This window comes from Hydra vulgaris, chromosome 13 (assembly GCF_038396675.1).
Source record: "Hydra vulgaris chromosome 13, alternate assembly HydraT2T_AEP".
In the NCBI taxonomy this organism is placed as follows: Eukaryota; Metazoa; Cnidaria; class Hydrozoa; order Anthoathecata; family Hydridae; genus Hydra; species Hydra vulgaris.
Genome location: NC_088932.1, coordinates 21,966,545 through 21,982,047, shown reverse-complemented (window position 1 = coordinate 21,982,047; position 15,503 = coordinate 21,966,545). Strand labels below are relative to the sequence as shown.

Genomic DNA, 15,503 nt, shown 5'->3' with positions numbered 1-15,503 from the left:
TAAATATATATATGTAAATTATGTTAGTGTATTTTACAAATAGAGTGCTCAATGTTATTAAAGAACAGAGCAATAATAATTAGTAAAAAACACTTATCTAACTTTTTTCTTCATTTATATATATATATATATATATATATATATATATATATATATATATATATATATATATATATATATATATATATATATATGCTTTATATATATATAAGCCTGTTCATCAATTCCCAAAATTCGAAAGAATGCTAATATTTTTGACATTACAAAATCTTCAATCGACTTCAAATGAATGTTATTAACATTTCCCTATCTTTTCAGGTTGTCTTCTTGTGGTTCGTTATTCAATCTTTCAATCATTTTTTGTTTTGTTTTATGTGATACATTACTTGAAAAGAAACTCAATCCAATGAGTTCTTTGCTCAAGTACCATAAATGGCGTTTTAATGCAGCCGTTGCCTTCTCGCTAACTTTTTTGTTAATTATTTTGTACGATTCAAATTTCTTCATTAATTTCAAATCATTAGCAGGTGATTCGGAAGCAAATGGACTAGAAAACCATGCAGACATGTACAGAAGAGTTGAAAACAGATTGAACTCAAACAGGGATTTCTCTTCTTTTGTAGTAGCCTTGAATTGCTTTCGGAACATGTACATGTTTTTATGCAGTAGATGACCTTAGCCATCCACCGTGCGTGGTGAAATGCACCTGGCACATTGAAATGTTGCCTTCAAGGAGGGATATTGCCATGAAACATTATTGTCAGTTCCAAAACTTCCCTATAATCATCTCTTAGTTTGCTAACAGTTTGTAAACAATTTTTTGCGAAACTAACAGCAGCATCTTTGAGATCATTTAAACAAATATTGTTTGGACCACTGAACAAGTTTTCGTCAAGACATTCAAATTCATTTTGAACAATATAGTTCCAGTTGTCTTTGAACCGTTTAAATAACAAAATATCTGGTCCACTAGATGGGCCAAAAGGACTCTTGAATACATCTGACACAATAATTTTATGCATATGATGACGGCATGCTAAGTGCAATAGATTTTTCTCTAATAATCTTTCGATTAATGTACACGCTCCAGAATGACAGTCGGTGTTACTCGATGTAGTGTCGAAGCACATTCCAACAATTTATTTTTTCACTCCCCGTTCTGTTAAGCTAGAAACTGTGGCATCCGTCGTTGCTGCACCTGTTCCGGTCACAAGTTTTGGAACTCCAAGCAACTTTTCCGTATTTTCTCCCGTTACCAAAATTGCTAAACGATCGACTTTTTCCGAAATCGATCTTGTAATGTCTGGTAGTAATTTGCTGTCCCAATGTACAACTAGCGGTGTATCAGGATTAAATTCACTTTTTATATGGGCAGCTGCTACTTTTCTGTTTTTAATTCTGGCCCTTCGAATAGTACTAAACGACAGGGATAAATCTTCAATATTATGTCCTAAACTCTTGGCAGTTGCAGCAATAATAAAAGTTGCCTCTCGATCTGACATTTTTGTTCGGTCTAATGCAGCTGCAAGCTCCCTTGACATAATTGTTGCAGTTTTGGATTTCTTTGGCATTTTTCTCTTCGGCATCTTTCTTTTAGGTTCAAAATTGTCATTTAATTCGCATTCATCTGATTCAGTGTTGATTTCAATATCGTCATCTTCCAAGTCTGCAAACACATTGAAGAAGTTTTTTCAATACTTTCTTATCGTATCTTTACCCTTTCTGCACGTTGTTCAATTTGTGCTTTTCTTTTTGCTCTTGTCTTCTCTTTTTTAAACAATTTCTGATTAACTGCAAGCATGCATCCTTGTCTTCCTGCTCTTTGCATTCTTAGAAATTCGTTGTCTTCTTCAATCGTCATGATATTCATTGCATTCTCATTAGCTATATCAAATAACTCTTCTATTTCATTCATAAAGTGAGACTCACTTTGTTTTTGAGTTTCAGTGAAACGCTTCTTGTTCTTTCTTGACTTCTGGTAAGTGTCAACTATTTTTTCTATCTTCTTTATAACATGGTGTTTGGCCTGGACAGGTATTTTTGCCTTGGCCCAAAAGAACATAACTTCTTGTGCGACAGAAAAAGCACTTTCACGGATAGTACATTTTTCTCGCCCATGCTGGTGAAAAAATCAAGACAAAGCTTGTTTAGTTGAAGACAATTTACTACCTAATAGTGCATCACTTGTTGGATTAATCAACCACATCTCAGTTGCACTTCGTTTTAGTCTATTTTCCAAACTAATTTTCCCGACTTGTTTTTGGAGGATCTGCCATTTTCTACAAAAAAAAAAACAGATTAATGAAATTATTTTAATTTTATTGCAAAATATGTAGATAAGTGTATAACCACACTCTTGTATATAAATAAGATATTTATTGTTTAATACTCTAAGATTTTGGTAATTTAACTGATTTAGTACACTTTAAAAAACAGAACAACATTCAAGAATATTTCTCTATATTTCATTCAAATCTTTTCAGGTTTTCCAATTATCTCCCCTGTTATCCCCTATCATCACTCACTCTACCAGTCTACCATGTGCTGTCTTTTGTCTAAAATCGTGGAATAAATGTGTAAATTCAACCTTTGCTTGAGTTTGTTTGTACACTACTGACATAAAAACAAGTATGAATATTAAAAGAAAAGAATATTTGTACATACATTCAACAAAATACAACAATTTTAGTAGCTGAAGGCAAACTATAACAAAAGATACTAAATCAAAATTAATTTATATATTGTTTGATAAATTTGTTGAAATATTGTGCTGTGTATGAGTCTACAACAGCATGAAATATTGAAATATTAAGGAATAAAACAAACCAAATTATGTAATGTATCTTGTTTTCAACGTTTTCGGATATTATTTTCAAATTTCTATGTCTATGAGTCTATGAGCTACCCTTGAATATGCTTCAATCTTCGTATAATTTTACATTTTTATTCATTTATATGCTTGAAACCAAATGAAAGGGTGAGACATCAGTATTTAAACAACAAAAATTTTGTATACACTTCATGCATCACCCTAATATACATATATATATATATATATATATATATATATATATATATATATATATATATATATATATATATATATATATATATATATATATATATATATATATATATTTAAAGAGAGAGAGAGAGAGAGGAGAGAGAGAGAGAGAGAGAGAGAGAGAGAGAGAGAGAGAGAGAGAGAGAGAGAGAGGGGTAGTAGTGAGGGCTTCAATACATACATGGACTGACTTTCTAGGTAGATTGCAAGAAAGTGCCGCTAGATCAACTAAGGATTTGGGACTAAGGGTTTAAAAATAAAATCATTTGTTTTATTATTGATTCTTTTCAAATCATTTTCATAATCTTTTTTTTAGAAAATGAAGGTGAGCTTGGGTTCCAAGAAGGTGATGTGATTGAGTTGACTAGTCGAATTGATGAAAATTGGTTAGAAGGCCGTTTGAAAGGACAAATAGGATTTTTTCCACAAAATTATGTTGAAATTATAGTTCCATTATAGAAGTTAACATTTTGCACATTAAAATTTTCTTGTTTGTAAAAATGTTTAATTTTTTTTTTCCTTTAAATGTCTGTTGAAACAAAAGAACTTTTAATAATATTTTTTATTTATTTATTTTTTTTGTTAAAAAAATTTAAAAGTTTTAATAATTTTTTCTATTATATTTTATTGGGGATGTAATTTTAATTGCACGTTTAAAATTTTTTTAAATATGTAGTGAATTCAAGTTTTGTGTTTTTCTTCTTGATAATTTTTTTTTTCAGTTATGTTGTGTATTAAACTTTTGTGTTTTTCTTGTTAATTTTTTATTTTTTTGATTTATGTAGCGAGTTTATTAAATTTTTGTGTTTTTCTTGTTAAATGTTTTGGAAATAGTGTGTCAAAAAAATGAGCTTATTTTTGTATTTCCTTTTTTTAAAGTTTTAAAAATTTGATGTTGATCTAAATTCTTTTGTTTCCAAACAATTATTTTGTTTCTTAGTAATTATTTTGGTTTGATTGACTATGATATTTATATTGACTATATATTTTTTCTATGAAAATCTTTTAAATTTCACTACTTCCGTTTATATACTTTTAACATACTTTTAACATTTGTAAATTGCAGGTATTAAAAAAAATTGCAGGTAATAAAAAAAAATATTGTGAAATATTAGTAAGATAAAATTTATTAGATAAAAGAATATTAGATAAACGATTAAAATTGCATTTAAAGTTTCTGGCGTTTGATATGCCAAAAAAAAGTAGTTCCTGGGGAGTAAATACAAAATCAGTTGAGGCAAATGAGAGAAAAGCTGAAAAAAAGAAGAATGAACTAGAAGCAAAACAGCGTGCTACAGAAGATGCAAAATGGGCAGACAATGATAAATTACTTGAAAGAAAACAGCTTAAAAAGGTTTTTTTTTTTTGTGTTATTATTTTTCAAGTTTATAACTTTTTAATTAAAACAACAACAAATAAATTATATTATTAATAGCTTTATTTGTTTGTCTTTTTTTAATTAAAACAACAACAAATAAATTATATTATTAATAGCTTTATTTGTTTGTCTTTTTTTAATTAAAACAACAACAAATAAATTATATTATTAATAGCTTTATTTGTTTGTCTTTTTTTAATTAAAACAACAACAAATAAATTATATTATTAATAGCTTTATTTATTTTTTTATTTACAAGCTTAATTGTTTTTTATTTATATATTTCATGATTATTAGTTTTTATTTATATCTATATTTCATGATTATTAGTTTTTATTTATATCTATATTTTATAATTATTAGTTTGATCTTGTAATGTATTGAAATTTTTTTACATACACCCAATAATAGATATAAAAAAAAGTTGTTACTAAATTTGATATATTAAATGATATTTATTTAAACACTTAAATGATTTTTTACTGTTCAAAGGGGGCTTGTGGTGCGAGAAAGGAATCTAAAACCTTTAACTTAGCTTTGTGGCTATGCCTCATGTAAAGTCAAGGCAACAAATTATTTAGCACAATAAAAGTTCACAGTTCTTTATTTTGTTTAGGTATATCTATATATTATATAGATTTAATTTTTACTTATGAATATAAAACTGTAAATCGAAATTAAAATAATCCACAGCAGAATGTGAATTACTTTTACCCCCTCTGGATTGCTGAAAATGTTTTTATTTTATTTAATAAAGTCTATTATTGTGTTTTGTTTTAGAATAAGATCTATAATTGTTTTTGTTTTTCAAAATATCATTTATCTTTGTTTTGTAAATAGTATATTATACAATAGTAATAATATAATAATAATATAAAATAATAATGATTGTTTTACATATAAAAGTTTATTTAACTCTATTTTTTGTACAGGAGACTGAAGCTCAAAAAAAACAGGAAGCATTAGCAAAAAAACTTGAAGCGAAAAAATTGCTAGAAGAAGAAGAAGCAAAGTTGTCTTCAAAGTCAGCGAAAGTTGCCACTGGTAATATTGTTATTGTTGCCACACTAATATTGTTGTTGTTGCCACTGGTAATATTGTTGTTGTTGCCACTGGTAATATTATTATTGTTGCTACTGGAAATATTGTTATTGTTGCCACTGGTAATATTGTTATTGTTAGTAAAAGATTTGTTAAAAAAGTTTATTTTATTACTATTTTTTTACTATACTGTTATTAAAAGACTTGTGTAAAAGTTAATAATTCTTAGTTGGTATAAAACTTTTTGCTTACAAGTACGGATTGCAAAACTTGTTTACCCGTTTATCAAATTACCAGCAGATTAAATTGAAATGTATAAATTTATTATCGGTAATAATTTATTATTGGATGAATGATTTTCTTATTTTTTCATAATTATTTTAAAGATGTTACTAGTGTGACACTAGTAACATCTTTAAAATAATTATGAAAAAATAAGAAAATCATTCATCCAATAATAAACTACACTTATGATAAAAATTCACCATGGAGTTATTTATTATGAGTAGAAAATGGAAGTGCAGGTCAATGCAAGAAATGTTCAAAAGTAGTTCAAACTCTTTGTGACAGAACAAATTATATGTTTAAATGCTACACAAAATTTACCTTTTAAAGACAATTAAACCAGATGAAACTACAACAATAAAGACATCTACGAATTTGAACAATTCATCAATAATTTAAAATACTTGAAAAAATCAGTTGATGAATTATTTTATGCAGTTGTTGTGCAATTAACAGCCAAGTAAAGTTTGTTATTTCTTTATTAAGTTATGTACATCTTATGATTAAAAATACTGTAAAGTATAAAAAAAAGTATAAGGGCTAAAGTTTATACTAAAATTTCTCCAAATTCAAAAAATTGTGAATGAATAATAATACAAAGAAAATATGCCAAAAAAATCTGAGCTAAAAACACAAATCTAGGTGAAGGGTTTAGTATCACATTAGATGAGCAGACACCTGAAAAAAATTTTGTTTTAAGAATGTAAGTTGTTCATGTTTTTGACAATTTTTGGGATCTTAGTCTTGCTAGAGTTCACAGATCAAAGCCAGTTAAAAAGCTTTTAGGTCTTTTGAAAAAAGAAAAAAAAAATCATTTCTTTGGAAAATATTATTTCAGTTATGACATTTGGAGCATTGGTTCAATTGAATGTCATTGCAAATCATCAATGACATTCAATTGGCAATTATCAATTTTCTTTGCAAGAAAGATAAATAGTATTCATCAGAAAATGTAAGTGAACAGAGAAAATTGACTAATCCATAATCAAAATAATTTTCAGACAAGATTTCTAGTAATTTAACTATAACCCAGTAAAGATTTTTTTCTTTTTTTTACCGAATTACTAATAATGAAAAATTTTTGGTAATTTTGCTACTGACAACAGTGTGAAAGTTTTCTTTTGTGTCAAATTATCGTGCTGTTTTAATTTGTTCTTGAGGAAGATTCTGATGTTTCTAGCTATTATCTGAAACAATTGTTGATTTTTTAGACATGCGAGGTCTGCTAATAAAAAAAATTCAAAAAGTCATTTTATATTAATGATATTTTGCATTTCTGAACAATTTTTAAAAATGTGCAAGATTCCCAGTAATTTAGTGATAACCTGGTATAGGATTTTTTTCTTACCAGATTACTTTTTTTTTAATTAATTTAGGTAATAAAATTTTTGTAATTACATAATTTAGCGTAATTACAAAATGTAATTGTAGTTTTACGTAATTTAAAATTTTAGTAATTTTGCAATCATTACTTTCAACAATGTGAAACTAGTAAGTTTTTAATTGTATTAAATTATCATGCCATTTAATTAGGTTTTCTCAGTAAATGTAATAGGGAAGTTTATTTTAGTTTTATAGAAGTAGGAATACATTAGATTGCTCTTGAATAAGACAATACAAAGTAAAGAGTTCATTTTCATCTTATTTATTTTATTTTATTACTTTGTTATATTTCCCACAATTTTTATCAGTTGTTGTCAATAACATTTTTCTTAATTGATTTTTGAAGCAGTTTTTAACATATTTCTTAATATCCTCTAATATACACCAAATAGATACAAATACTAGTTTTGTTTAATAACTCCCCCTATTGAGTCACACTATTTAATATACCAAGTTAGTTAAATAAGTCAAGTAAATATTTTTTTTTTACCAAATTTGTTTAAATTTTGTTTAAGTTTTAATATTTGGTTGTTTTATTGTACAAACAATTTTAAAACTGTTTTATTATACATGCAGTGCTAAAACAATGCTTTATAGTAACATTTATTATAAAACAATGTATAAAATAACTTTTTTGTTATCACTTACTGATAACAACAAAACAGAGGTAACAAGAAAACAGTGTTTTAGACCTGACTGTTTAAGTTATTATATTTGAAATTGAGCTTGGATATTGAAAAAATTATGATTGAATATAGTTCCACAGAAGAAAGTCACACGTTCTGACATTGAAAAACAGAAAGAAAAAGAGAAAAAGCAAAATGAAGATATGTTAAAAGAGTTGAAATTACAAAAGAAGCGTATCGGAAAAAATCCTGAAATGGAACCGGAAAATCCAAATAGAAAAATGGCACAAATGTTAGAAGAAGAAGGTTTCATTTTATTTCTATTAATATGTTAAATATAAATTTTTTATATAGTTTTATTAAAATTTTATAAACCACAAAAAAATCTCAACTTTAATAACTATAGTTAAGTATAGTAAATATATACTTTAATGAATATATATTATATTTCTATACAAATTCGTTTTCACTATATTTATATTTTCATTGTTTCTTAATTTTTATTTGTTATTTTCACTATCTTTGACTGATTTAACAATAGGCACAGCAGAATGTACATACATAGATTAAGGGTTTTGGTTTGGGAAAACATTCTTTTAAATAAAAGAAAAGTCTTTCTCAAGTTTTAATTTCATTCCAGTCATTTTAATGTTTGATTTAAAGTTATATTTTATGTTAAAACTCAGACAAGAATGTGTGTGTGTATATATATATATATATATATATATATATATATATATATATATATATATATATATATATATATATATATACACATACACACACATATATATATATATAGTGCTCAATGTTCTTAAAAGAACAGAGTAATTATATAGTAGAAGAAAATCACTTGACAAAAATTTTTTTTTATTTAACACTGTGTTTCATCAATAAAGACTCATCAGAAATGAATGATCAAATGAAAACAATGAATAATGAAACTTCAATTTATACCAAAAATTAATATTACAGGAAGTCGCAAATGTCTTAACTACTGTAAGTTTTCACACATTTGTGGAATATGCTGATACTATTATAAAAAGAATTCTTTAGAATTGATTACTTTTGCTTTTTTTTAAAAATATTTTTTAAAAGGGGGGTATTTAATGTTACCATTATTTGAGTTCACTTGTTTTTATAGTTATTTAGGAGAAACTTATTTTCGTGCATTTAGAAATCAGTTCCGATTTTTTGTTTAATAAACATTCTTGGTTTGCATGTGTAATAATTTCAAATTTTTCTTGTAGGCATAGTATGGATTTTTTTAAAATATTGTTATATGTAGGTGCTGTTTTAAAGATGGACCAATTCAATATAAAATCATCAATATTTTTATCTTTTTATTCCCATATATATTTTGACAGCATGGTGTCTTTCGAATACTTTTTATTTTTAAAGGATTGCTTATGATTAGCAAAACATTTTTTCCATTCACCCTCTGTTATGCCAATATATTGTTTATTGGGTACATTTTTAGAGGAAACAACACATTCATATACCACATTTTTGGATAAACAACTTCCACTCATTGGACAATTGTTTTTTTGTTTACAATTACAATTTTCTATAGTTTTTTCATTTAGTATTTATTATTTGTTTAACAAAGAACTATTGTGACCTTTTATAATTCTTTCCATATTTTTTGTGCAGCTGTAGCTAACTTTAATTGTATTTCAATTAAAAATTTTATTTAATTTATTAGAGGGCAGGAAGTGCTTATCAACTAATTTTAAAAACACTTTTCCTATGTTAGTGGAAACATTTTTGCTATATGGGGTGTTGAACCAAATTACATTTCTAGTTCTATTTTGCTTTTTGTATTCTTTTTTTCAGGGTCAAATTATAGTTCAAAATTTTCAAAACCACTTTTTTTAAGGGCATCTACAAATATTTGTTTAGAGGAATTAAATACATTTTCATTAGAGGAGTTTTGGTTTAGCCTGTTATTAATTGGAATTGGGATTTGTTATAGAATTTGGGGTGAATGGTTTGAGTTAATAATATACAATAATTCATTGTTTGATTTTTTTTGAAAGGCTTATATGAATTTTCAGAGGGGTTAAATGTGACGTCAAGAAAGTTCACAATTTTTTAAATTTATGTTGATTCCGATTTGAATTGAAAAAAATCGGAATTGATTTCTAAATGCAGGCATGAATATAAGTTTATCCTAAAAAACTATAAAAGTAAGTGGGCTCAAATAATAATTACATTAACCCTCCCCCCCTCCCTTCCCTACCTTTTATAAAAAATATATTTTTTTTTAATGCAAAAGTAATCAATTCTAAAGAATTCTTTTTATAATAGTGTCAGCATATTCGACAAATGTGTTAAAATTTACATTAGCTAAGACATTTGTGACATCCTGTAATTTAATTTTTGGTATAAATTGAAGTTTTATTAGTTTGATCATTCATTTCTGATGAGTCTTTATTGATGAAACACTGTTAAATGAAAAAAAATGTTGTTAAGTGATTTTCTACTACTTTACATATATATATATATATATATATATATATATATATATATATATATATATATATATATATATATATATATATATATATATATATATATATATATATATATATATATATATATATATATATATATATATATATTTATATATATATATATATATAAATTTGAACAGGCATGCATATACACACATACAAACCTGATTCCACCTTATTCTATATTTAAAAAAAATATATTTTATATATTTTTTGCAACTTTCTATTAAATTTTAATTGTTTTGTTTCTTTACTTAAATTGTCAAGAATAAAATATTATCTAATCTAAGTTGTTTGCCGTCAAAAAAATCCATTCATTTGTGTACATGTTGTTTCCTTTAAATCTTTAAATTATTTTGCTCTTTAAATGTTTAATTTATGTTAAATTTATTACTTAAGTTAAACAATGTTAAATTTATTTAATGTAAATCAAACAATGCTAAATATATTTAACATAATTTAAATATATTTAACATAGTTTAAATATATATAGCATAATTTAAATATATTTAACATTAATTTGATTTTAATTTAATATACAAAAAATAACTTACCAAAAGTATTATTGATTTGATTTTTTTAAATTAATTCAATGCATTACTCTGTAGTAAATGTGTTTTGTTATTTCCATAAATTCTAGTATGTTAGTAAAATTTGTTTTATTTTAACAAACAGGAATGAATTAGTTTAAAAAGTTTTGTTTTGATTGTATATAACTTTGGAAAGTATTTCTAAAAAGTATTTTTAATGTGAATAATTTAATAATATTTAAAGTTATTGATTTAAATAATATTTAAAGTTTTTATGGATTTTAATAATAGTTTTATAATAATAGTTATAAATATTTTATTGTAATTATTTATATATAATAATTACAAAATTTTTATAATATAAGTTATACTAAGATATTAGAAAATATTTATTATATAAATTCTTTTATTCTTGTGAGCTTTGTTTTATGTAAAGATTTTGATTTTAGATATTATTGAAGCTCGCAATATTGATGAAGCTGTTGCTGCACTTAAGTTAGGCAATGATGGCTCTGTTGATAATCATCCAGAAAAAAGATTAAAAGCAGCATACAATGAGTATGCGGAGCGAGAAATGCCAAGAATCAAGGAAGAAAATCCTGGATTACGCATGTCACAATGGAAACAGGTATTATGGAAAGAATGGCAAAAATCTGAAGACAACCCCCTTAATCAAAGATAAGATAAAAAGTGTAACTATAGAACTTTTGTTAACACTAGCTTTTCAAAGTAAAATAAAAATGTATAAATTCAAGCAAGTTGCTGTATGATAAGTAAATCTATTATTTGATAATAGAAGTATATTACTAAGTTATATACTAAAATAAAGAATGAAAATCCTAAATATATACAAGGTTTTTTTAGTTAACAAAGAAAGATAAAAATTAACTATGTTTTTGATAGTAAAATATAAGGTAAATAGTTTTATTATATATTCCGATGTTTCTTAAAACAACATTTTAAAGAAAAATCTGCTTCAACACAACTCTGTTTCCTTATCTTTTATATATATAATATAAAATATATTAAAAAGATTCATAGAAAAAAAAAAAGAATAATCTAAAAAGAAAAAATCATTATTTATTTTTTTAATTTAACAATTTTCCTTTATATATAGATTGTATATGCTCAGTTAATTAGATTGATATGCTCAGTAGATTATATATCCTCAGTCAATACTGTACAGTCATATATATGTACATATATGTACAGAAGCCCCCACAGATGGCTAATTTAGTCTGATGTCATCAGTCAGGTTTGAAAGTTTATATTAAATGAAAAAAGTAGATTTTTAATTGAGTATATAAATAAAGCTTGGATTAAATAACTTTGAAAGTTTGATTTTTTTTTAGTTCTTTGAAGTGAGTCACTTTTAAATAAAAAAAAATATATATTAATTTAATGCTTTTATTTTTTCTGGTTTATTTTTCATTCATTTTATCATTCATTAAGATTTTTGTCATTAAGTTTTGTATTTAGTTTTTTAGTTTTTGTTTCCATTTTCCAGTAATTTTAGATTAAGTTTGCATATGTTTATTGAGCACATTTTTTAACTTAAAACATGCTAGGAGCCGTTGCCAAGTTGTCAAAACAAAATACTATATGCTCGGTCATATAAGGCGTTCAACCGCTTGCATCTCCTGAGAAGGCTTGATATACATATAGATAGATATAAATAAATAAATGTAAAGTCTTCTATTTGTTAATATTTTTTCCAGAGTTTTATTGTAAAAATATACCAATAAATGTGGATTTAGTTGTGCATAAAATGTCACTTTTACTGAAATAGCCATCACTTACACTTTTCATCTGGGGGACTAAGTACAATCTAGATATTAAAGAGCATGTACAAACTAGATATTTTTATGGCATGAAATTTTTTTTACATATGACATATATGATACAATATAACATGCTTTAGAAGAATTTTTTATCTTTAATGATTTTATTTTAAACTTATCTCAAATGTTTATTTTAAAGTTTAAAAAATGTTTAAGGGTCTTGAACTGCTGCTGATAATAGTTTTTACCAGATAATTTTTGGTATCATTTTATTAGTATCATTTTATTTCACAAAACAAACTTTAAGGGTAGGAGCAAACATTTTTTCAAATGTTGTTTCAAAAAACATCTTACTGTTTTATGAAACCCAAACCCCATTAAAGTTGGTGGGGTACTATCACTAGATTTCTTGTTCAAAAAGCAATCACTGCCCCTGTAATGTTTACTAATATTTTTTATTTTTTTAAGAAAATAATCTTGAATTAGAAATACACAAATATGTATTCTTATTTCTCCTTTTTTTTTTTTGAATTTGTAAAAGTTTAGTCTAAAAGTTAAATGACACAACGTAATAGTTGCAGTGGTTTTGTTTGCTTGCATATTGGTGCTGGTTATCATAGCATAAATAAAGAGACTCTTTACATTAATCTTTGTAAAAATGCATGTATGCTTGGAAATAAGCTGTTGAAAGAAGGAAGCACCTGTATTGATATCGTTGAGAAAGTGTGTTGTTTTCTCGAAGACAGTGATCTTACAAATGCTGGTTTTGGTTCAAATATTTGTCAAGATGGAAGTATAGAATGTGAAGCCAGTATTATGGAAAGTAAATCAAAAAGGTTTTCAGCTGTTGTATGTGTTAAAGATTTAAAGAATCCGATAATGTTAGCAAAAAGGTTGTTATGTAATCAATCTGATGAGCACAATTTAGGACTCAGTCCACCAATGATTTGGTCTGGAAAGGGAACCAAGTTAAAAGCAGTAGAGTTGGGTATGAAGTTGATTAAAAACAAAAGTTTGAGATCTATGAAAGCCTGGGAAGATTTTTTAAGTTACCAAAAAAATGTACAAAAATTGTTGGGTTCAAAAGATACAGGAGACTTGCACTCTGAAGACTCTGTAACTGAAAATCGAAAAGATCTTCATGAGAAAGAGAGCGAAAGGTTAGATACTGTAGGTGTTTTATGTATTGATGTTTATGGTGAAATGGCATCAGCTGTTTCAAGTGGTGGTATAGCTTTTAAACCACCAGGTAGACTTGGTCACACAGGACAATATGGTGCAAGTTGTTGGGCATTTCAATATTCTCCTTGTTTAAAAGTTGCAAGTTGTACATCAGGTTGTGGTGAATTACTTACACAAACTAATTTGGCAAAGAGCGCTGCAGATTACTCTGCAAATAATGAGATTTTAAATTTTAACAGTTATCTTCTTAATGAATTTGTTCATTCTCAATATATAAGCAGTTCACAGTTGCGTCTTTGTGGGTTGCTGGTTGCTAAATTTGTTAACGAAGATAGTGATTGTTTTGTTGACTTTCATATTGCTCACACCACAGATTCATTTTGTGTTGCTTTTATAACTGGTGAAATGAAAAAACCTCAAGTTGTAATGTCAAGATTAGATAATCTTAAAACAAAGGGACCAGTTTCTCAGGGTTTTTTATTGAAACTTTAATTAGAAGAAAACAAACAAATGATATTAAATTAATAGTCTTTTTATTTCACTTTGTGTCAGCATACAATATCAGTTATAAAAATTTAATATACAATGGAAATAAACAAATAAATACAAAAAAAATCAACACAAACAATATTTTATTATAAAAATAAGAAATTTTTTTTTTGAAAGTTCAAAAATATTGTATTTAAATGAGCAATGGATAAATACGAAAATATGTGAGTATTATTTAAGTTACATATGTTCATACTTATTTCAACTTTTATTAAGTTTTTTTATTTTAAAGTTTTTTATTCTGGATTTAAATTTTCATACTTATTGATTTATAAAAACTTAAAGAAAATATATTTTATAGAAATGTTTGAATGATGAGAAAATATAATATATAAACATAAACATAATAAAAAATATAAACATTGTTTTTTTTTAAGTTTAACAAAGAATTATTATATTATAGATTTATAATTAAGTTTTTCAAAATGTACAGAAATTTTAATCTCTTAACAAAGTTACTTAAAAACAAGGACTTGACTGGTGCTATGCTGAGAAATAAGTTAAACACTTATTTCTCAGTGTAGTATCATAAATGCTTGACTTACCATAGCGTTATAGTTTTATTGATATTTGGTGCATCAGTTTAAATTCATTAATAATAACAATCCAAGTGTCTTTAGGTGTGATTTACTCTTTTTGCTAATCCTTAATGGATTTTTAATTTCTTTTTTTAATCCAATGTCGCAACACAAAAACTTTAGAATAAAAAGTTGTATTTCAAAACAAAACATTTGTAACAAATTTCTCAGATGTTTTTATATACCGCACTAAAGGTATGTTTCTGTTGATGCCAAAAAAAGAGACTGTATTTTTTTATATATAGCATTATAGAAGAGTTGAACCAATTTTTTATAACCGGAATCCTGTTTTGGAAATCAGGGCTGAGTATTTTTATTTTGATATCAAAACTAGTTAGCTATCCACGATTTGAGAGCTCCACCAACACTCACCCACAATTAAATTGAGGGGTTTTGACAATCTGATTTTTTTTTTCTTTAGATGAGTTAATTTACAATGGCTAAAGTTCTTAACCTGATCTAATATTGAATTAGTTTAATGTCATTACCAGAGCAACAGTTCTATATGTAACCGATTCCATAAACTGACAATAATAATGATTTCAAAAAATGATAGTTTTAGTAAACATTTTTAAAAAGACTAAAGAAAT

The 15,503-nt window shown here is 25.5% G+C and overlaps 3 protein-coding genes across 3 annotated transcripts in view; all 3 read left to right on the top strand.

Annotated features, from left to right (window-relative positions):
* The window catches only part of LOC100202483 (endophilin-A3), a 51,215-nt gene extending 47,252 nt beyond the window's left edge, over positions 1 to 3,963 (top strand). Inside the window, exon 12 of the mRNA XM_065816732.1 lies at positions 3,381 to 3,963. Coding sequence (XP_065672804.1) covers positions 3,381 to 3,523 — 143 coding nt within the window. The 3' untranslated portion in view covers positions 3,524 to 3,963. The remainder of the gene's footprint in view (positions 1 to 3,380) is intronic.
* A 170-nt stretch (positions 3,964 to 4,133) lies between these two features.
* On the top strand, positions 4,134 to 11,676 carry LOC100197704 (coiled-coil domain-containing protein 124). Its single transcript, XM_065816338.1, has 4 exons — positions 4,134 to 4,418; positions 5,375 to 5,486; positions 7,910 to 8,083; positions 11,273 to 11,676. The coding sequence occupies exons 1-4, from the start codon at positions 4,254 to 4,256 to the stop codon at positions 11,503 to 11,505; spliced, it is 684 nt and encodes a 227-aa protein (XP_065672410.1). The 5' UTR covers positions 4,134 to 4,253; the 3' UTR covers positions 11,506 to 11,676.
* A 1,388-nt stretch (positions 11,677 to 13,064) lies between these two features.
* LOC136090175 (threonine aspartase 1-like) lies at positions 13,065 to 14,307 on the top strand. Its single transcript, XM_065816337.1, has one exon. The coding sequence runs from the start codon at positions 13,163 to 13,165 to the stop codon at positions 14,276 to 14,278; it is 1,116 nt and encodes a 371-aa protein (XP_065672409.1). The 5' UTR covers positions 13,065 to 13,162; the 3' UTR covers positions 14,279 to 14,307.
* Positions 14,308 to 15,503: the final 1,196 nt, after the last annotated feature.

Bases quoted from the DNA above. Each gene is read 5' to 3' on its own strand.
- LOC136090175 (XM_065816337.1), top strand. From the start codon at position 13,163: ATGACACAACGTAATAGTTGCAGTGGTTTTGTTTGCTTGCATATTGGT.
- LOC100197704 (XM_065816338.1), top strand. From the start codon at position 4,254: ATGCCAAAAAAAAGTAGTTCCTGGGGAGTAAATACAAAATCAGTTGAG. The intron at 4,419-5,374 runs GTTTTTTTTTTT...TTTTTTGTACAG, and splicing joins AAAGAAAACAGCTTAAAAAG to GAGACTGAAGCTCAAAAAAA. The intron at 5,487-7,909 runs GTAATATTGTTA...GATTGAATATAG, and splicing joins GTCAGCGAAAGTTGCCACTG to TTCCACAGAAGAAAGTCACA.